Source organism: Anolis carolinensis, chromosome 2 (genome assembly GCF_035594765.1).
Source record: "Anolis carolinensis isolate JA03-04 chromosome 2, rAnoCar3.1.pri, whole genome shotgun sequence".
NCBI lineage: Eukaryota > Metazoa > Chordata > Lepidosauria > Squamata > Dactyloidae > Anolis > Anolis carolinensis.
Window position 1 is genome coordinate 81,598,594 of NC_085842.1, and position 22,829 is coordinate 81,621,422.

Sequence of the window (22,829 nt, forward strand, 5' to 3'; positions counted from 1 at the left end):
TCTAACCCTTCGTCTAAGTCATTAATAAAGATGTTGAACAGAACCGGGCCCAGGACGGAACCCTGCTGCACTCCACTTGTCACTTATTTCCATGATGAAGACGACGCATTGGTGAGCACCCTTTTGGTTCGTTCGCTTAGCCAATTACAGATCCATCTAACCGCAGTTTTGTCTAGCCCACATTTTACTAGTTTGTTTGCCAGAAGGTCGTGGGGGACTTTGTCGAAGGCCTTACTGAAATCCAGGTACGCTACATCCACAGCATTCCCTGTATCGACCCAACTCGTAACTCTATTGAAAAAAGAGATCAGATTAGTCTGGCATGACTTGTTTTTGGTAAATCCGTGTTGACTATTAGCAATGACCGCATTTGTTTCTAAGTGTTTGCAGACCACTTCCTTAATGATATTTTCCAGAATCTTGCCTGGTATCAACGTGAGGCTGACCGGATGGTAATTGTTTGGGTCGTTCTTTTTTCCCTTCTTGAAGATAGGGACCACATTCGCCCTCCTCCAATCTGCTGGGACTTCTCCCGTTCTCCAAGAACTCTCGAAGATGTTCTGAAAGTTCTCGAAGAAGTGGTTCTGAAATAACTTCCGCTAGTTCCTTCAATACTCTTGGATGTAGCTGATCTGGCCCTGGGGACTTGAATTCGTTTAGAGAGGCCAGGTATTCTTGGACAACTTGTTTCCCTATTTGGGGTTGGATTTCCCCCAGTCCTTCATCTATTCCATGTTGCTGAGGTTGAAGATGGCTTTCTTTTTGTGAGAAGACCGAGGCAAAAAAGGCATTAAGTAGTTCTGCCTTTTCCCTGTCCCTTGTCACCATCACCCCATCTTCTCCTTGCAGTGGCCCTATCGCCTCCTTGTTCTTCCTTTTTTTTACCAACGTAAGCAAAAAAAAGCCTTTTTTGTTGTTTTTTATGTCCCTGGCAAGCCTGAGCTCATTTTGCGCTTTAGCCTTGCGAACCTTTTCCCTACAGGAGTTGGCTATACGTTTGAATTCTTCTTTGGTGATTTCTCCCCTTTTCCACAGGATTTTTTTTGCAACAATATTTAAGGGGAGGTACTTGGGGTAGGGAGATTCCAACAATTCTGTGGGAAGAATAAACAGTAAAAAGTAATAATAATAATAATAATAATAATAATAATAATAATAATAATAATAAAGTAAAATGGTGGATCCCTGTTTGTGTTTGGCCCTTTTTATTTTTTATTCATATCTGAACAGAATTACAATTGTATATGATCAAATAATCTATACATTAAACAGCATTAAAATAGACAATATTCATAAGTCAGTCCTTATATATAAATGCAACAAATTATCATTTCTTAGAATCAGTATGTTGAAATAAATATCCCAGGAGGAAAAACACAAAAATAATTCAGTTGCCTTGAAAGGCTTCATGAGTGCACTCGTTTAATTCATATAGTGGGCAGATGTCCAGCCTTTGACGAGAGTAAAACATCTCTAAAAGGTTACAAAATGGCACAGGCAAATAAACTGTGTTGCTCATTGCCAATGTCACAAGATCTATCCAGTAGGGATTTATAACACTCGCATAACCACATTTATATTACACTGGGAAGGAACACCGCGTTATCCTAGCAATTCAGTGTTGCTGTTCCAGGGGCTAGAAAATGTGATTTTTACACAAGAAATGTGTTAAACATATAAAAAAGATGCTTGATGTCCTGCACAGCTATATCGCAATATACTGGCCTTGAAATATCTTTGTAACCTGCTCAAATTAGGTACAGAGTGAGATGTGCCAGGGCCTCCCATATTCACCAGTTTATCCTCACTACACTTATTTGCCAGCTAAAACCTAACAAAAACTTGTGTGTTGAGTCAAGTTGCCCTGAGCTAACCCAATATTATGCCATTATATCTAGATTGACCTATCAGGTTTGGCTCCCTTCTATCCCTAAAATTCAAACTGATCGAAAAAGTAACTACGGCATATTCAAGCCTTTATACGCTGTGTCTCATTTGTGTGTAGTTTCTAGTTTTCCATTTAACTGCTATAATTGTTGATATAGTCATAGATATTGAACAGTTTGCCGCATTTATGATGGGGAACCTACTCTTGATTCTGGGTACCTAGGCACAGGACACTCTGTTCTGCCACAGGTAGCGGGAAAGTAGAGTTGAAAACCAAAGTTATTTCCTATGTTCTTAGAAATGGGTCATGTAGCTATAGTGCAGGGACCCTGGTGGCACAGTGTATTAAAGCGCTGAGCTGCTGAACTTGTGGACCAAAAGGTCCCAGGTTCAAATCCCAGGGGCGGAATGAGCGCCCACTGTTAGCCCCAGCTCCTGCCAAACTAGCAGTTCGAAAACATGCAAATGTGAGTAGATCAATAGGTACCGCCCCGGCGGGAAGGTAACGGCGCTCCATGCAGTCATGCTGGCCACATGACCTGGAGATGTCTATGGACAACGCCGGCTCTTCGGCTTAGAAATGGAGATGAGCACCAACCCCCAGAGTCAGTCACGACTGGACTTAACGTCAGGGGAAACCTTTACCTTAGCTATAGTGCAGATATAGAATATACTTCTGGACTGACGACAGAACTAATGTTGCTCATGACTGGCAACAGATGGGGGCAGTGTCTAGCTATTTCAGTGAACTTGGAACTGACTGGCCCAGACTACTATGACCTTCGAGAAACAATATAGAAACAGTGAAAATCCACATGAGTATTTGAGTAGGCACTTTACTTCAGAAACCAGCAGATTATTTTGCCTCTCTCAAGGCCTCACAGAGCAAGAATAAATTCCTTCTAGTCCTGTGGTTCTCAACCTGTGGGTCCCCAGATGTGTTGACCTTCAACTCCAAGAAATCCTAACAACTGGTAAACTGTAGCTGTGGACCTACAGGTTGAGAACCACTGTTCTAGTCAACAGCAGCTCTTATGTTGTTCTTTTTCCTCTCGCCATGAATATCTACTTTCATTTAGTGATAACTGTTGACAATTTTTTCCAAATAAAATGAAATAATACCCCAAAATTATGCAGAATGTTTAATATAGGTTAACACTGCTGAATAAAACAGGGCTGTTTAAGGGTCAATGTTCAGATTAATTTCCTCATGAAATATATTATAGCAATTTCCCCCATTTTCCAATTTCTTCAGAAGTTTCCCACTCCCAAACTCCTAGGTAATTTCTTTTGACATTACCTGAATATTAAATGTAAAAGGAGATCAATAAAATATAAAGTGCATCCTCTAATTTACCTAGTACTTAAGAGAAACTGGGAAAATGAACTGGCCATCTGAATAAATGTCTATGTGGTACTCAGAGAGCACATCTGCTCAATGCTTGTTAAGATCAGGCATTAATCTTTAATTCCACATCACAGCAGTTGAGTGAATTGGGAAGGGAAGAAAAATCCCCAAACAAAACATATTTACACCTAAAATTCACATCACTTATTTGTTGATTCCGGAAACATGCTATCACAATATATACAATGAAATATCTTGAGGACTCTGGTACAAATTTTTTTTGTTTGTTTTCCTTTAAGTTAGTTTTTTTCTTACAGTTAATACAGGTTTTCTGAACATGAATACACGAAAAGAGAACTGGTTAGAGGGTTTTGCTTTTTTAAATAACAGATTGCGATAGGTTAAAAACACATTTACAGGGCAGAGTACCAGTCAGACATCACAATCTATACATTTTTTGCTCAGATTTCCTGTATAAATACATAGCATTCAAGTGGGATATTTACACAGAAATAAAAAAGCGGGCAGTAATCAACATGATGTCCCCTTCCCAAATTTCCTGCTATTATTTTTCCTCATGTAGGATAAGATGTAGTCCCTTCTTTTAGGATTAAATAAGAGGAAAAAATGCAAGTGGGAATACTTGTAGGGAAAGGAATTCTTGTACTTTGTTATTGTAACAAAATGCAAATATATTTCCTACTGCTACTGCACGATGGAACAAATTCCTCCTGTTTTTCAACCACAAATGTCTTTGCAACTCCCCCTCCCTCTAGACAAGGGGCAAGAAGAACATAGTTTGGAGCAGTTTATACCTTTTACAAGGCACCATGATTGTGTGTGCTATTTTACTCTCCAAAAATATTAAAAAAATAATTTCCATTTTGCTCTCTGTCTCCAAAGAATTTATTACTATGCTTTTTATAGGAATTCTGGCTTTCTAAGCCATGTCAGCACAAACCCCATGCAACATGGTTTGAGAAATCTACTAAGCAATTTGAATAATACAGCATAGGAAATCCAGTTTGACAACTGAAATGCCCTCTGCATTACACTTTGTGGCCCTGATTTATATGACGCTGAATTTCACACTTACCAATTGAAATATACTGGAAATCGTACACATAAACACAAAACAGCACACCCCCTTTAAAAAGCCACTTAATACAGACACACACACAACATTGTGTAGAAATGTGAAAACGATGGTTCCCCACATAGATCCTTATGAACACATAGCTAAACTCGCCCCTCTCCATAAAACTTGATGATGAGAAAAGGATGAAAGCAGCTGGTATTTATTAATATCTGTCAACTTGCCGGGAGGGCGAGGGGGCATATTGACAGCAGAACCTTCCCTGATCTGTACTCAGACTGCAACCACTCCTGAGTGCACTAATTTAGGAAACAAGTCCTAGACAACTCAGATAAGTCCCAGTTCTAAGTAAGCATGCTTAGAATTGCACTGTCAGTCTCACCACACCTTTAAAAGAGAGTACTATTTCAGAATCCACCTGGTAGATAAAATGTATCGTGAACAATGGGGAAAATCCTCCTGATAGATTAAATTTATCCTGTTTAAAATTCTAATATTAACATGGAAGTTTGTCTTCTGTATTTAAATTGTGCTTGCCAGGGGATATTTCTGGTTGCCACGGAAAGCCACCATTACTAGTAGGATAAATGGTCCTTGTGGGACAAAAGGAAGAGGGAAGGGGATGACTTCTCATTAGTGCAGGCTGAAAAAACAAACCCCTTGGCATGCTGGTTAGTTAAAGTATAAGGGCAAAACTTGTACATATTTGCATTGGAGAGAGCTTAGGCAAATTATTATATAAAATTAACCCAGTCAAAATAAGTCATACAAGGGTGCACTACCTCCTTCACTTGTTTAGGGAAAGTGTGATTTGTTTGTTTACCATGAATGGTATACTTGAATGAAGAAAATACTTCAAGATTCTATATTCCTAGTGCATGCAGACATCTGTTAATACAATAGGCCTGCTCCTCTCATAGATCTACTGAAGCTGAAATCTTCAGTGATTTGGAGAATAGAGTAGACTCTCACTTATCAAAAACTCGCTTATCCAAGGTTCTGGATTATCCAATGCATTTTGGTAGTCAATGTTTTCAATATATTGTGATATTTTGGTGCTAAATTTGTAAATACAGTAATTACAACAATACTGCGCATTGAGCTACTTTTTCTGTCAAATCTGTTGTGTAACATGATGTTTTGGTGCTTAATTTGTAAAATCATAACCTAATTTGATGTTTAATAGGCCTTTCCTTAATTCCTCTTTATTATCCAAGATATTCGCTTATCCAAGGTTCTGCCGGCCCGTTTAGCTTGGATAAGTGAAACTCTACTGTATGTGTGAAGTTGCAGGGGGAACTCATTCTGTTTTGGGTTGTCTATTCTGTTGGCAAATGGACACAGCTGGATTTCGTAGCCATTTCTAAATTTGGATATTGGGTTAATCCTTTACATATTCTGTGCTCTAATTCATTTTTAGAGTAACAGGTTTCACAATGTGCTTTTGGGTATCATTATGAAAAAAGAAACAAAACTAAACTAAAGCAAACTCCAGGAAATAGGGGTTTTTTAATTCCTCGGGTGGAAAAACAACAAAATTGGATCTTAAAGATAGCCTTATTTTTTAAAAAGGCAGTGAGAAGAAACAATAATATTCTTCAACTTTCAATGTGTAGTTAAATGTAATTTGTTAATTTTCACCACATTACCTAACATGTATCATTATTCCTTTCTTTATATGTCTTCTGCAAACCTTTTTTCAATTTCGTTACATATGTAGCTTATGGCAGCATGTTCCACAGTTCCTTTATTTAAAATGTACATTGTTGGCATTGAAATGAAATTGGTTGCTTTTGTTCTTGAATAGAAATACATACAGTGTTTCTCTGTTCAATCTCACAGTCCCCAGGAGTAGGTAATTACTTTTGGTCACCCTTTTAAACATAAAAAGTGAAATTGATATTTGTTTTGTATTCTCTGGGCAGTTTTTAAAACTCCTGTCTCTATCGTGTTATAAAGCTGTTCAGAAAAGATTAGTTACTTTGTTACACTGGAACCAATGGATGTCCTGTGATTCAGTAGCAGTGAGAGGTTTCTGGGGGAGGTGGCATAAGAGAAGACATAAGTTTGGACAATGCCGATATCTAACCTAGTCGCAAAGGGTCAAATATGTGCTCAAAATTTATTTTATTCTAGCTCGCATACCTAGTTGCTATAACAATAAGCAACTACTAGCTTACTTCCAGAATAAAAATGCTAGTCCCAACAACCAGTATAGGTTTAGCCAGAGAAAGGCCACAGGTCTCAGGATTAGGTATTTCCCTCATATTGTAGGCATTGGTAAATACAGACAACAGTGATAATGTGGAAAGCAGGAAATCGAAGCTTGTGACATACCATGACAAGTTTGTGTGAAATGAAACCTTAACACTGAAATGACAGCCAGTAAGCACTGGTTAGATTGCTTCAACACACCTGAGGCAATGCAGAGAAGCCCCCTGCAAACTAGTTTTTACCTCAAGTCTGGAATATCCAGTTTTTTCTTTAGCAAATGTCGGTGCCTCTAAACTGCGTACCTTCTGGCTTGACACTTCATGGAATCCCTGAATTAGAAATGAGCATTCACTTACTACAGCAAAAAAACACATTCTTAGTGCAACTGCTTCAACTTGTGCGCATCTCAATAGTGGGAAGAAAGCTTGTAAAATGCCACATTCCCCCTCCAAAGTCTAATAGACAGTTTCTGCAAATTTCTATAGCGAATGTCATATATCCCTTCCTGCCGTTTCACAACTGTAGAAGGAATGAAGCACCCACTGCAAAAAAGGGCAACCCCCCAAATTACCAAAGGTCTGAAAAGTACAAAATTAAATAAAGAGGAAAGCAGCAACCATACATGCTGGCCCCAGTCTCTGGCCCTAGTCATTCTCACAGCAGCAGAGAATAAACCAGTTCATTTCCCACTCCCCTCCACTTCTCTGAAGTCTCTTACTAGAAATCCCTTCTGTTTCTTAGGCCTGGAATGATCATGCAAACTGTTCTTTCCATAGTATTGCCTACTGCTCACTGATGCCATGTTCCCAGGCCACCCTGGCCTGCTCCTCTTTTGCACCACCAATTGGCTGGGAGATTTTGCGATGCAGGGCTCGGTGTTTTTCTTCCTCTTCCAAAATCATTACCTCTTCATTATCCATATTTGGGAGACGGGAGTGATATGGTTTTGGGGGTAGAGCTGGAGGGTCTATTGCATCCTGAGGAATGACTCCGGATGGAGCAGAGTGGCTTCGGCATGGCTGGGATTTGAGAGTTTCCAGAACATCAGGCTCTGAGAGACTGTACCTGACAGGGAGGTAGGGGGTCTCTAAGTCTTCATCAGTATTCCAGGCCTGGCTAGGGACAGAATCCATGGTGTCCGTTCGAGGAGGGGGTTCAGATGAATGTCCAAAGTTGCTCTCACTTAATGAGGAGACTCCACTGCTAGCACTGCCTGAGAGGGTAGAGTTGCTTCCATCTAGGCCAGACTGTGGACTTGTGGGCGATGCAGGTATTGGGTGGAGAGGTGACTATTTAAAAGAAGAAAAAACAGCAGTACAGAACAGATTTATGAATTAAAACAAATAAGTGTTTGTATTCTTCAACATTTATTCCTCTTTTAAGGATTTTATACTCAAATTATAAAAAAGTGGACTGCATATTCCAGCCTTTGGTTTCCAAATTTGTGATCACATTAGTTATACGTGGGTATTATGCTCAGGAAAAAGCAAATATACAAAACAATTATTGTCTTTGGGAGGCAGGGGCCCAAGCCAGAGCTGAACAATAATTTGAACTAACCAAAATGACATAAACAATGTGTGAGCTTCCAAGTTCTCTAGGTGGTACCAAAAAAAGCAGTGGGTAAGGGAAAGAGAAGTTCATCTAATTAGTGTAGATGTTCTAGCGAGACAATTTGCCTTTACATTCAGTCTCAAAATGGAGATTGTGGATTGAGCTTCATTTTATGATATTGCAGTTCATTCTCTCAAAAATTCTCATGAACATACATTTATGTTGAAGCTAATACTGTCACTAGTTGTTGTAAATGTCTAACTAGCAGAGTGATCAGATTGAGAAAGGATACTCATGCAGGAAATTTAATGCAGATGCAGTTTTTAAAATAAAATGTATTCATCACAACCATAATTCTTTTTCTACACAACTACAATTAAAAATGTTAAGGTTCTTATTCAACATCTTTTTCAACAGTGTCCTACTCTCTTTTTTATCTAGGAGAAGTGATCATGTTCTTTTGAGCTGGTATGGTTGTATCACTCAAAATCAAAATGTTTACCACATTTTACTACATTACTGCTGTTTATTTCAATTTTTAGCAACCGTTGCCATTTAGATTAATAGTAATTCTTCACTCAAAATGTTGAGCAAAACATTTTATCATGAAAATATCAGAGAGTTATTACTTTAAATAGGAAACAAAAGTACATAAATAGCAACAAATGTTATAGTTAAGTCTGTCCTGCCATGATTTATTTTAACATGTAGAAATGATCTGAATGTACTTTTCCTTTCCACCATTCTGGACCCTTCCCCCCGCTGTTCAGTACTAGAGCTGCAAGTTTTTGTTGTTATCTATATATATGAAAATGTAATGTACGTTTGTAGGACCAAGTAAACAACAAAACCACTGAACCAAATCACACCAAATTTGGCCACAAAATACATAGTAATCCAATCTATGTCTTTCAAAAAAAAAAACCTAGAAAAATAAAGTCCAAATTAGAGAACGAGAAAAGGCCGTTTTCAACCCTGGCTGCTGGTCAGAAGGGTAGGCCCTGCCTCCTTTAGCCCCCCTCCCCCACTTCATCTCCTAGCAACCCCCTCGACCACAATGGCACCAGGGGACAGCTAGGGTTTAGTTAGGCCTCTTCCACACTGCCTATAAAATACACATTATCTGATTTCAACTGGGTTATATGGCAGTGTAGGCTTAAGGCCCTTCCACACAACTATATAACCCAGAATGCCAAGGCCGATAATCCACAGTATCTGCTTTGAACTGGATTATCTTGGGTCCACACTGCCATATAATCCAGTTCAATGTGGATTTTATACAGCAGTGTAGAAGGGGCCTCATATAATCCAGCTCTAAACAGATAATATACTATTATAAATACAATATATACAGTAGAGTCTCACTTATCCAAGCTAAACGGGCCGGCAGAATGTTAGATAAGCGAATATGTTGGATAATAAGGAGAGATTAAGGAGTAGCCTATTAAACATCAAATTAGGTTATGATTTTACAAATTAAGCACCACAACATCATGTTATACAACAAATTTGACAGAAAAGTAGTTCAATATGCAGTAATGCTATGTAGTAATTACTGTATGTACAAATCTAGCACCTAAATCTCACGATGTTTTGAAAACATTGACTACAAAAATGCGATGGATAATCCAGAACATTGGATAAGCGAGTGTTGGATAAGTGAGACTCTACTGTAATAATTACTGTGGTATAATAATTCAGAAGAATGTAATATCTAAAATCAGGACAGTAAGTAAAGAGCAACACTATGAAAATAGGGAAATCCCAGAAAGGAAATAACCAGAGCCAGCTAACACCTCCCAACAAAGGATTCCCCCAGGCAAGAAGCAGCCAGGCTTTGAAGCTGCAAGGCCATTAAATGCTAATCAAGGTGGCTAATTGCAGCATTCATACCTGCCATACCAAGACTATTAATTGCTGGCCAACCAAAATTTCCCCTAGGTAGAAAACCCCCAGGCTTTGAAGCTTCGTCCCATTCAACCTGGCCAACGAAGGATGCCCCTATGTAGAAAGCAGCCAGGCTTTTAAGATTCCCCTACAAAGGAAGTAGCCAGGCTTCAAAGTGGCTCTTTGATTGATGGTGCTACTCCAGCTCGCCAAACAAGGATTCCCCTAGATATAACACAGCCAGGCATTGAAGCTGCAAGGCTATTCAGTGCAATTGAACCAGACCAATCTTGGTAGAAGGCGGCCAGGCTTTGAAGCAGCAATACTACTCTGTACTATTAAAGCTGACCAGCCAAAGATTCTCCTAGGTAGCAAGCGGCCAGACTTTGAAGCAGTGAGGCTATTCATTGCAATTCTAGCAGCCCAAAAAACCATTCCACTAGAACACAAGTAACCAGGCTTCCAAGCGCAAACCTATTCCACTATATTCCAGCTCACCAAACAAGGATTCCTATAAGAAGGAAACAGTCAGGCTTTGAAGCTGCAAGACTATTCACTGCTATTCCACCTGGCCAACAAATGATTCCCATAAGCCACAGCAATGCGTGGCTGGGCACAGCTACTGTCTTTATATACTGCTTTTCTCTCTTAAATAAGGCTTAAAGCGGATTTAGACAGGAGGTGGGAAGGTTGAGTGGAGAAGTTAGATCTTGGCCTGCTCAGCAGAGGGTTCTGATCAAAGAACTCACATTTCTTCTGGTTGATCCCAAATTCACTAGTTTCTAATTGCTCTAATGTTTATAAACTTGGGTCTGGACTATCAAAATGACTATGTCACTGGGTGCCTACATTTTGAGATATTTAGAATAGTAAGGTCACCAAAGCAGACAAATGGGCAGATAAGGCAGACCTCTTATAAGTTAATCTCTCTCACACACAGAGAGAATTGGCTTTCCTCGGTATGTTCAGCATTTCCTTCACAGTTCTTCCACTTCAGTTATGATTTTGTTTGCTATACAGCATGAGACCTGCTACTGCTAGGACACTGCAATTGCAAACAAAGTGACAGCATTATGCTCCCCTGCTCTTCCTTCCCCTCCTGTTACCAAGTTTGTGCTATATACCTCCAGGGTGGGGGCCGTTCAGGCTGCAGGCATGAAAGATAGGATGCAATGATTTCTGGTAGGCAAGAGAACTTACTAAACTGGACAGTGGGGTTTCTGCTAACTGTGGGCGAAGCTGAAATAAGGCTACACAGTAGTGATCTTATGTGACATATTCTATTAACGTATTAGGCCAAACTTTGGAATGAGTCGGTTTCTGGAAACTAGAGGGGAATATAGATTTACTCCCAATACATTTACTACTGTATATACTCATGTATAAATTGACCTCGTGCATATATTGAAGGTAGTTCTTGGGGCCAAAATAATGGATGTTAATATGACCAATAGATATACAATGGTTACTCTAGAGAAAGGGGAAAGCACTAGTGTTGCCTCAGGGGGCTAGCTGCCCCTTGCTGCTGCCCAAAAGGCCAGAATCAGTGCCATGGTGGAGCAAGGAAAGGGCTTGGTGCATATTTTAAGTTCTCCTGAGATGTCCTGAGATTTCATCATTCACTACTCTCCTCAGAAAAGAGGATGATTCCATTTTGATAAAGAGTTAAGGTCCAAAACTTATGTGGATCCATGAATAAGTCAACCCAGATTTTTGGGTCAATTTTTGACTAAAATTTCTAGACTTATGTATGAGTACCTAGAGTAAATGTCATGGATGGTTTTGCAGTTGCAGAAATAATTTTACCTTCCGCAGCGTTCGTGCAGGCAGTGCTGGGGGCCCATCATTCAGGTGATGGTGGAAGGCATCAAAATGTAGGGAATAGTGACCTGAAATGAGATAACCAAAAAACAGTAGGTTAGAGGTAACGCTTTTGTTTATCATCACTAAGATGATACTTCTTAAGTTCTAATAGTACAGTGCCAGCTTCTTAGAAACCAACCATTTTCACACAGTAACACTGAGTTTCAATGTTCACAGTAACATAAAGAAGAAATGAAATACCTTATCAAGGCTCCCATGGCAAGACAACAGGCTCTTTTAGCATTTACACCTCTGAAAGCTCAATTTCTCTTTAATAATTGGAGCTCAATGTATATTTATTTGTAGCGTAAAGATTTCAGCAAGGTATCAGGTTAGTCTGGATCACTCACATGTTTAATTCCAGTCCCAGAGCACATTCATAGAATGGTTGAGGTTTTAAAGATATATGTAACTTGTCAGCCAAGAGAATTAGGAAGATCTTTTTTATTCATTTTCTTGTGACAGAAGGAAAACAGATGATGGCCTTCATATGATTTATCTGGGCATTAATGCAGTTTTGTTTCTGCAGACCTACTGGCCATTTCCTTACCATGGGGTAGGCTTCGGGGAGGCACTGGTGGAGCCAGGATGCTCCCAACATGAGAAGACAGGAATGGCAAGGCCTCTCTGGTTCCGCTGTCCAGACTCCAGCTGCTTGGTGCTGCTGGAACAGCTGAAGGATGGAAACAGATGGAATTTGGGTAATATAGTAATACAAATGGCACTGGGATTTAATGGGATGGAAGATTGGTTTTCCTTTCTTTTTTTTAAAGAACTAGAGTATTATGGGACTGGTCCCATGCTCTTAGGCATATTCACTGAAAAGAGTGAGTGATATGGTACTGTGCACCTTTTGGTCATTGGAACAGAAAGGTTTCCAAGAATTAACAAGATGAAAATATCTAGAATGGAGTTTTGGAGAGTATATATATATATATATATATATATGTATGTATGTATGTAATATATATTTAAAAGTGAGATGAAAAAAGTGAGCATGAAGAACATGGAGCAGAAATGTCAGTATGCAGAACAGAGCCTGTTACTGTGCCGGGATGACCAAGATGAAACAAAATATTTTCCTTTGGTTCCAAACCATTTTAAAGAAAGCCTTTTGAATATTCATGAAATCAAACCAAAAGAGATAGTTTTTTTTCTCTGCAAGAGAATGTTGTTACATAATCCATAGTGTCAGTCATACCCCAAGGGATGTGTTGTCTAAAAAAAAGTTGGACATTACATTAAAAGTTTTATCATTTTTATTATCAAAGATAAAACATAATCATGCTGAGTGGAAAATTCAGTCATGGGACTCAGCTAAAGCAACACATCTGCATCAACAGTAGAGGAGAGTATTATAAGTAGAGTACTGTAACATAGTAGTGCCAGTGCTGTGGTTGGAAGACACCCGTACTTGCAGTGTTGAAATGAATTCCCTCTTCATAAACAGTTGTAAAGGGTACAGTTGATATAAATGATGTTAGAAAGCAATGCTAGTGCCAGAACATTATTTGATAGTAACAGTTTAACAAATTCTCCTGTTGCTCTCATTGTCTATATAAAAACACAATTACTGAGTAGATGTAGCATGAAACCTCTGCATGTGTTCTGTGGTTACAGAGGTCCTTGATTTGTCCTGCCATGTCTCAAATGTGTCAGCTGGTTTCCTAATACAGCACTGAGGTAGGATGGTGGTGGAAGATAGTAGAGGCTCCCCTTGCATTGTACTGCCTATGTTAATATATGCACCAGATGTTGGAAACTGTGAATGAACTGGGACTCTGCTAATCTATTCTGTTACCTTGCTGAATATCTTAGGATGTGGTGTTGAATTCTTCCAAGCTGATAGTTTCGGGAATCTCACAATTCAGCCTAGAATTTCCATAAATGGAAGTACACTTAATTACGCTCATTGCACTGTCCCAGGATAGACAGTCCAACACATCCTAGTACATTCTGTCCATCATCTGTTCTTAGACCCTGACATTCTGGTAACCTGTTGCAGTGAGCTAGTTTTATGACCTGCCCTAATCAATGGATTGAATTTATTTCCATAATAAATTCCAGAACTCATCTCAGCGAACAGTATCAGCAATTCAAGTGACATTCTGAATAATTTCCAAAATAAAGAAATGACCAAGACATCAGCTTAGGAACTGTGAGGAATGGAAGGCCAAAGGTGATAAAAAGCAAGTGAATTTAAGCAAATAAAATTGCAGCTGCGTAGTCATCTAGTGCAGCTTTTGTAATCAAAATGAAATTTTCTATTATTACCCAACTGCCATGGGTAATTTAGCTGCCATGACACATATCCTACTAAATTTGAAACCTGGATTATTTTAATGTCTTTGGAGAATATTCAGAAATTGCAGCTGGTTCATTCTGTTGTTGAGATCACACATTACCTACCCTTAAAGTGCTGCACTACTTACTAGTTCATTTCTGATATTAGTTCAATGTACAGTAGAGTCTCACTTATCCAACGTTCTGGATTATCCAACGCATTTTTGTAGTCAATGTTTTCAATATATCATGATATTTTGGTGCTAAATTTGTAAATACAGTAATTACTACATAGCATTAATGTGTAATGAACTACTTTTTCTGTCAAATTTGTTGTACAACATGATGTTTTGGTGCTTAATTTGTAAAATCATAACCTAATTTGATGTGTAATAGGCTTTTCCTTAATCCCTCCTTATCCAACATTCTGCCGGCCTGTTTATGTTGGATAAGTGAGACTCTACTGTAATTGCTTTTAAACTATATGTTTATTAGATTTATTTTTATGTAACATATCTTATATATAATTTCATATAAAGTGGAATTTTATTTTGAAATGAACAGCTAACCAAAATACTGAAACAGAAATGTCAGTGAACACTCAGGCACAAAATAAGCTAAACATTAACACTGCTGTCAGTATTTAATGCTTATAGAAGGCCATGGGATAATTTAAAATAAATATGAAGTTAAAAGGATAGTAAGAGACAGGAAGGAATATTAGGATGAAAAATGAGACATAGAAAGTGGTGTTGTGTTGAAATAGTATCAGGAATAGCTAAACATTTCTTGACTTATGGCTGGGAAGGCCTAAGGAAGCAAATGTCACCTGTGATAGCGCATGGTGACAACCAGAGTCAATTTTTGACTGTGTGGAAGAGATTGTTTTTTGAAGCAATGCCAAAACACATGATCTGTTTTGCTGCAGTCCTAGGGTGAGGAGGTTGTGATAGCTCAAAAAAATGTGCTGGAAGGACTAGAAACAGCCCCAATGTAGCTGTATTATGCTATTTTATGTAAGTTGCTTTGGGAATCTGTCAAGCTGGAGTAACAATCAAATAAGTGCATCAGACACAGAATGCTACTAGATAGCTGCAGGCTGTTATAAAATGTATTACAATTGACAGTTATACTGTCAAGACGGACACTGTTGCAGTCATCATACATGGATTATATACACCTTAAGAATGTAAAAACCCAAGACCTATATCTTTAATATCAAAAATAAGTATGTGCTGAAGTTTGTTGAGTACTCTGCATTAGTATCTCAGAAAGACTGACACCTGGGTGAACAAGAACAAGTCATCATGGACATAAATTCTACTGATATCCTTCTTTAAGTGTCCTGTGAATTCCAAGAAAGGGAATTAATAAAGCAACATCATTGTTAACTGATTAATCTGATCATGCTGGTGTCTAATATTATTTGCAACAACTGCCATATGAGATAACAAAGCAAAGCTCAAATGATGGGTTAACATAATATTTCTTTTATGATCAATGTAATTATCCCTAAAGGGAAAAATGTCATACAAGTTACTAATGTGCTCAGCAGATGCATTGCCTAAATCCCATTTTATTTAATTATAAAATTGAAGAAAGCACATTAAAACTAAAACATTCAGTATTTAAATGACGGGTATTTAGATATTCCCTCTATTCTGTGTACTGTGTACCAGAATACTATTTATGTCCTAGAAAACATGATCCACAGTTCTACTGTTGGGCAGTTTTCCCTGATCATATAAGGTATGTTCGGAAAAGGGGAAAATTCCATTGTAGTTTCCAAAACATGGTCATAGTGATTAACTGTATCAGTATGGCAGTTATTTTTGAAAGGTCTTTGCTTTATGCAAAGACTTTTCACTCTGGCACCTTTCACTGTGTTAACAAAAAGGTATCTTCTAGATGAATTAATATACATAGGCATATTCAACTATTGGAGAGAGCTGTCTGATTTTCAAGGCTTGTGTTGTAATATCACACATTGCATTAGAAAACACTACTTCTTAACTGCCGTTTTCTCTCATGACAACCACTTCCATTTAGGGACCATACTTTCATGCATGAATTGTGGCAGAAAAATGTATATCCTGTTGGAGAATATAAGGGCATGGCCACTACACTGTATTTTTGTGTGTATGATCTTTTACTTGTTCCACGTAATCATGCAAAATAAACCGTTTTGCTTCATTTAAAAACTTACAAAATATATACTTATTTCAGTGAGTAGTGTCATATATGAGCTGGTTTTATGAGATTAGACATAAGGCCATTTGCTATCAACATAAACTATTAATGTTAAACTAGTATAATAAAAAAACAGTAGTTTACATAAGCAAAATAATATGCAATCAGCAAAATATACCTTTTTCAGCTACAGACAGATTGGGGTCACTACAGGGTTTGCATGGTCCAATCACCTGCTGGAGCAATGCTCTCTGGAAATTTGGGTGCTAAGACAGAAGGAAAAACCAGTGGAAAAGCACTGAGAACAAACACTGACATTCTTGCTAATACAGAATTCTAAGAGAATTGGTTGATATTTGTTTCTACAATGAAATATATGACTCAAAACAATGTCAGAATATTACAATCATCAACTTGCTTTTTAGTTCTTGTACAAGTTTATTTTTCCTAAACAAATGTCAATATGGCTCTTGCAGCATGGATAGGTTCTCCAGGCATATTAGTGTTGTAACTAAATATTAATTAAGTACTAATTGCCATGCACTTAGCCAAATATATAATTCTTTACTAAACTCTGATAAGCATCATGTTGGTCTCAACCATACCTAAATTAAGGCCACTTCTACACTGATCATTTAATGCAGTTCGAAGCTAGCTTCAAACTGTGACAACCAGACAACAAACTCCCACTAAAGTGCATGCAAGAAAGCTCTTAATATGTATCAATGCTCTATGGTTTGTGTAATAACCACCATCAAGTCTCATGCCAATTCCAGGATTTCCTATGTCATCATCTGCACAGCGAAATCACTTTGTTTAAAACTGCATGTGAAACTGGTCCGTGTAGATGGGGCCTAAAGGTGTGTCTACACTGTAGAAATAATGCAGTTTCATGCCACTTTAACTGTCATGGCTTAATGCTGTGGGATCCTGGTAGCTGCAGTTTCACAATATCTTTAGCCTTCTCTGCCAGAGTGCTGGAGCTCCAACTATCACAATTCTACAACACTGAGCCATGACAGTTAAAGTGGTGTCCGATTGAATCAGTTCCACAGTGTGATGCATACTTATTCAATAAATTGTTGAATAGTGCATTAACACATATGTAATTCCTATCGATTCAATAGGTCTACTCCAGTTATGATTAATTCAGCTTTTGGCACTTATAAATTATTTTTTGAACAATACAGATGATACAATTGGTCCATACGGTCCTATAGATTTCTTGCGGTTCCCGATTTTTAATGTTCAGTTAATTTTTCAAGATTGATCTCTCTTCCTAAGCTGTTTTAGCTTATTGTTATAATAAACTGTTGAACAAAGAAAGAGAGAATGCCTAATTCTGCAAGATGGATAAGGGAAGAAACAATATTTATTTTTGCTTGAAAGACTAAGGAGACCTTCACATATTATTCCTTATGAGTAGTGGTGAAGGAGCTCCTCTTAAGCGTGATTTCCCTGAAAGGAAATGATACTTAGTTCCATCTTTCAATCAAGAAACAGAACCAGCTTGTGTGAACCCACACACTACATGTTAAGAGTCCCAGTCTTTCTTCTTTTCTCATTTCTTTCAAAAGAAAAGGCAGAAAAGAAACATAGGTCAAAAGATGGTGCAATGTATGACATAGTAGCCAGAATAATGCCAAGCATGCCATGCCTTGCACAAAGCAGGAAAGAATTGGGAACAAGACCTTCCACAGAGGTAAAGCTAACTTAAGATTTTCAGTTCATTAGCTCCTATTAAACGTCTAACCTTTTCTGTTCTGAAAATGACTGGTATACGAATTCTGTGCCACAGTGAGTATATTTAGAAAAAGAAAATACCGAAAGCCTTACCTGTCCATTTTCCATGATAGCTGTAGGATACATGGCACTACTAGGTCGGTCTCTGTGTGCCGGTAGCAGCATCATCAACTCTCGATTATGACGATATTTATCTGGTAGAGAGGGAGAGCCTGTAAACAAGTGAGAACAATCACGTATACATGACAACACACAACAGATTCTCTTTGACCCAGTCACTTAAATTTCTTGAGACAAGTGAGCTGCAAATAATGAAACATTTATTACATTTCAGCGTAAGATGAAATGATTTCAGTTAGCAGATTATGGTTCATAGTTGTCATTGCTCTATGGCTCAGCCCATAACAAAAAAGCAACACAGACAAACTGCTAGACCTATAAGCATACACTTCAGCAAGTCAAGGAATGTCTTCTGCAAGCCCAATCTTACTAAAATAAAATTGCATCTGATAGCTGCACCAGTAATAACCATACTTTTATAAGAGCACCACCACGGGGGGGGGGGGGGAGTATTCCCCAAACTAAGTGAATATTTTTGAAGGAAAAAAGGTTTTTATTTTTTGCTTCTTAAAGATTTTAAATAAGTCACAGGGATTATCTCCCCCCATATTAGCCCTAGTTTTAGAAAACTTTGAGAAACTGGAAATAGACTTAGTGTGGCTCCCATCCTGAGGGCCAAAAGTCCTCCCCCAGACACTTTGAAATATCACCCCTTTTTCATACCACTACATCTACTAAACAACAATGCATTTATTTTGTTGACTCCAAAGTGTTTTTCAGTTTCATAACAATTTTATCAGTTTATGTAATGAAATGAGGCAGAAATATATATACACTGAAGCTCAAATAGCAATATATGATTTTGTTTTTAGATACGATATAACAATTAAGTACTAAACAAGCTTGATTGAAATTGTATCCATTTGTATAAATGTTGTAAAAGCTTTAGTTTTCATTTTCTTCCTCAGTAATATATTAGCACTTTCCATTACATTTATTACTGATTTGACTGCATAATTTACAAGTGTGCAGCCAGCCCTCCATTTATGCAAGGGTTAGGGGTACAAGACTCCCACGAAAGTGGAGAAACTAGAAGCATCTTAAGCCTCCCCCTGTATTTAACACACTTGTTGACTCTAAGAGGCCAGAGCTTCCTTTGTTCCTTCTCAGATGTGTGGTGGCACTGACTGAAAGAGACAAGACTGTGCACCTTTCCCATCTCACCCTGCCTCCTTCACTTACTAACTGGGCTGCTGAGATTGCTGCCACCACTGCTCCACTGGCCTCTTTGTTATCTGCCGATGTCCACCAGGGTGCTACCTCAGCCTTACATACCCCAGCTAGTAGCAATAAAGAGGAAAAACAGGCCCTGTGCTCTGTCATTGCTGCTAGTCTCTAGTCTGCCCAGGCAAAACACAGAAACCAAGGGCAGGAGAGCCTCGTATGTGCATCTCCTGTCACGGCCTGCTTTTCCTCCCTGATGCTACTGTTATGAGGCAGAGGTGGCAGCCCTGGTGAAGTGGTTGCAGACCAAGAAGCCCGGCTCTCTGCCACTCCCTTTATAGAGATGCCCTCAACTGGGAGAATGGAGGAGCGCAGTTGAAAGTCGGGGCATAGAGGCTGGATGTAGCCATTGCTCAGAAAGAAGAAACTGTATTGTCATATTCTATGGGGAAAGTCCTTCAATAAAAGTTATTTGTTGAAGTGAACAACTACTGCATTATAGAGCTTTATAATAAAGAGAGCACAAGAATTCATCTCTACTGGATGTATTTATTAATGTGCAAAATATAATGCACATTCTGAACTGCAGATAAGGGCTTTAACTTGTAACTCAAGGACAGGCACAAACAACATATTGTGCAGCCATGCTTGCTTTTGGGGTGACATGCTCCCCTTCGCAAAATTCCATGATTACACAAATAGAACCACTCCATCACAACTGTTATTTCTATTTGATACGGTTTTCACATAAACAAAAGCAGATCATGCAAACTGTAGACGGAAATTTAGCACAAAGGCTAAGGAACAATACAGTTAGCACAGCAGCCTCACATTTTTGCAATATCCTTGATACTAAGCTCAAAGAAACACAAGCTCAGCTGTATGAATAGATACTGTTTCTTAATGCTCACTACAGTCTCACAACATAGAACACAAATAGGTTTCAACATCTTATTATACATAATACTGATTTAAATATGCATTAACATGTAATGCTCTCTCTTTTACTCACAGATAGTCCTATTTCTGCGTGACAAAATATAAAATACTGTTCTTTTAAGAGTATCAGCAACTGCAATATGGCACAAAACATATTGTGTATCTCCATGTTTCAGCAATGCAGATACAGTTGTTATGTGCCATATATTTGAGGAAACTCGGGGCTCTGAAGAAATTATGGTATTATGATTTGTACATATCTATGCCACTTTTTTATCAGTGAAAAAATCATCATCAAGGGCACTTCTGTTAGCAACTAAATTATTTGTTTGAAAGCTAGAACACTTAAATATTCCCACAACTGACATGTTTTTCACATAGATTCTTTCTAGCAGTAGACATCCCATTTGGTTCACTATCATGGATATCCACATAGAGTCTATTATGGGTTCAGATATAACTTTGCTCTTCTTAAATCTCAAGAGATTTTCATATAATTCCATTTTACTATATACTATACAGAAGCATAAAGATAAAGCCATTATAAAAATATGATAAAATATTTATTTCCATATGAGGATGAACTAATAAAGTGCCTCACTGAATTAAATGGTGACACTTTTTATCTCCCCTTGTAGCCAATGAAATTTCCTAGGAAAATCTGAGGCAGGCATGAAAGAAACATTTATCTCCGTTTACTCAACAAATTCTGACATTCAGAAGTATAGTATGTCTGGAGTGCACTAAGGAATACTGATTTTATATCTTCATACTCTCAGATGGACTAAAAAATTTTGGACTAGTGTGTTACTATGTAGCATATCTAATGTGAACCTTGTGTCAATAAAATGCCTGCTGATCTAGTGAAAATCTCTACGACTGAAATTGGGGCAGAGGGGAAGTTAAGTTCCTAAATTTCCCTTTCATATTAAACATCCCTGGGCCTCTACTGTACTATTTCAGATTTCTTTCAACCCTTTGTGCTATGTTTAAGGGGCACAGGGCAATACAGAATTGAAAAGGAAGCAGCAAGAGTTGTCTCTCCTCTTATTTTCATGCAGATGTCTGCCCGAACAAAGAGTTGTCTGTGCACCTATGAATAAAACTGGGACATAGCCTTTTGGACTGCTTTGTAAAGGAATGCTATGACTGATCCAGATCCAGATGTGCAAGTACAGTAATTCTGTGGAGCCTAGCAGAAGAATAAAACTGAACCGTTTGGAAGAATATCTGTTCTGGCACTGTCATTCAAAAGCGCACTTCACTGCTATGGTTTATTAAAATGGTGTAGTTTGCACCAAATGGCATCTAAGTATATTCTTCTTGTAATCATTTTCACCGAAACATATTACATATATGTTGAAATAATTTCTATGCTTGGGAACAACTGATCTGAAAAGTTAGCACGTTTTGCTGCATAGTACGAGCACAGGAATTTGGTACAAATTACATACAGTAATATAAAATGACCAATTTTTAGAAATGTATTAATTTAAATCCAATATTCTTCAAATGTTTGCTGCACTGCAAGATATTCTATATGGGATATACATGTAGAGAATGCATAAAGACTTTGAAGCTTAGCTTATATATGTACCAAAGTCGCTATAAATCTTGTGTGTGTGTGTGTGTGTGTGTGTGTGTAGTTGATTTAGCCAGAACACAAGAGACCATAATTGAAATAATTGAGTCGTTCAAAAAAGTGTCTTAAATCAATTTAAATCAAACCAACCCTGTTCAAATTGCAACTCAACTGTGCTCTCATCTTGATCTTCAACTATTCCTAACTATAAAATACCAGGGGGTGGGGATATTAACTGGCTTTACAAAGTGTTTATGGTTTACTGAAACAATGTATGTGGAACACCTAAGCATACTAGCATGCTAACTCTCAAATAGATCATATATAAGGTTGTTACAAGAAAAACAACCAATATTCTTGGGCATAAATACTAAATAATATTTGATAACAATAAATTGTATTTTATGCAGATGCTAGCATTAGATACTAGATGTACACTCAACTGCCTTTCCCAACCAGTGTAAATCAACTGAATCAATAGTATTAACTTATCAAATTTATTAAATGAGTCTACCTAAGATGGGAGTAGCAAGAGGCTTTAGTCTTAAGGCTGCAGTCTAATGCACACCTAAGCACAGTGAAATTGAGTAAGCACGGGGATTGTTCTGGAAGTATCATAGTGCTCAGATTGTAAATAATTTGACTGTAGCCCAAATATGAATTTATTCATTCAGCTTTGCTGGGACCTTCTGAGAGCTAATTTTAAGTACAAATCTTGGCATTTAAATGTTTTTGTATGGTGCTGATTAAACAGCTGTGACTTGCTGTCAAGGCAACAAAAAAGAAAACTAAATAGAACAGAAAGAACGACTTGACAGCTCCCACTGAGTTACGCAGAGGGGGAGCTGTTTCCAAAGGCATCAGATGCTTACAGTAAGCGTGGATGCATGTGTGTGTGCATTTGTTTCTGTTATATCTTAAGGTTTTTGCATTTTTGCTCACGTTGAAAAGGAAATAGT

General features: G+C 38.0%; 1 protein-coding gene across 11 annotated transcripts in view; it reads right to left on the bottom strand.

Annotated features, from left to right (window-relative positions):
- Positions 1-1,182: 1,182 nt before the first annotated feature.
- dock3 (dedicator of cytokinesis 3) overlaps positions 1,183-22,829 on the bottom strand; it is a 241,236-nt gene continuing 219,589 nt past the window's right edge. For 6 of the 11 annotated variants that reach the window (XM_062970075.1, XM_062970074.1, XM_008105068.3 and 3 more), the window contains 5 exons: positions 18,159-18,277; positions 16,501-16,588; positions 12,400-12,522; positions 11,793-11,875; positions 1,183-7,834 (listed from right to left, as the gene is read on the bottom strand). In XM_062970075.1, coding sequence (XP_062826145.1) covers positions 7,328-7,834; positions 11,793-11,875; positions 12,400-12,522; positions 16,501-16,588; positions 18,159-18,277 — 920 coding nt within the window. In that variant the 3' untranslated portion in view covers positions 1,183-7,327. The remainder of the gene's footprint in view (positions 7,835-11,792; positions 11,876-12,399; positions 12,523-16,500; positions 16,589-18,158; positions 18,278-22,829) is intronic. The other 5 variants (XM_008105073.3, XM_062970079.1, XM_062970076.1 and 2 more) reach the window with 2 other exon arrangements.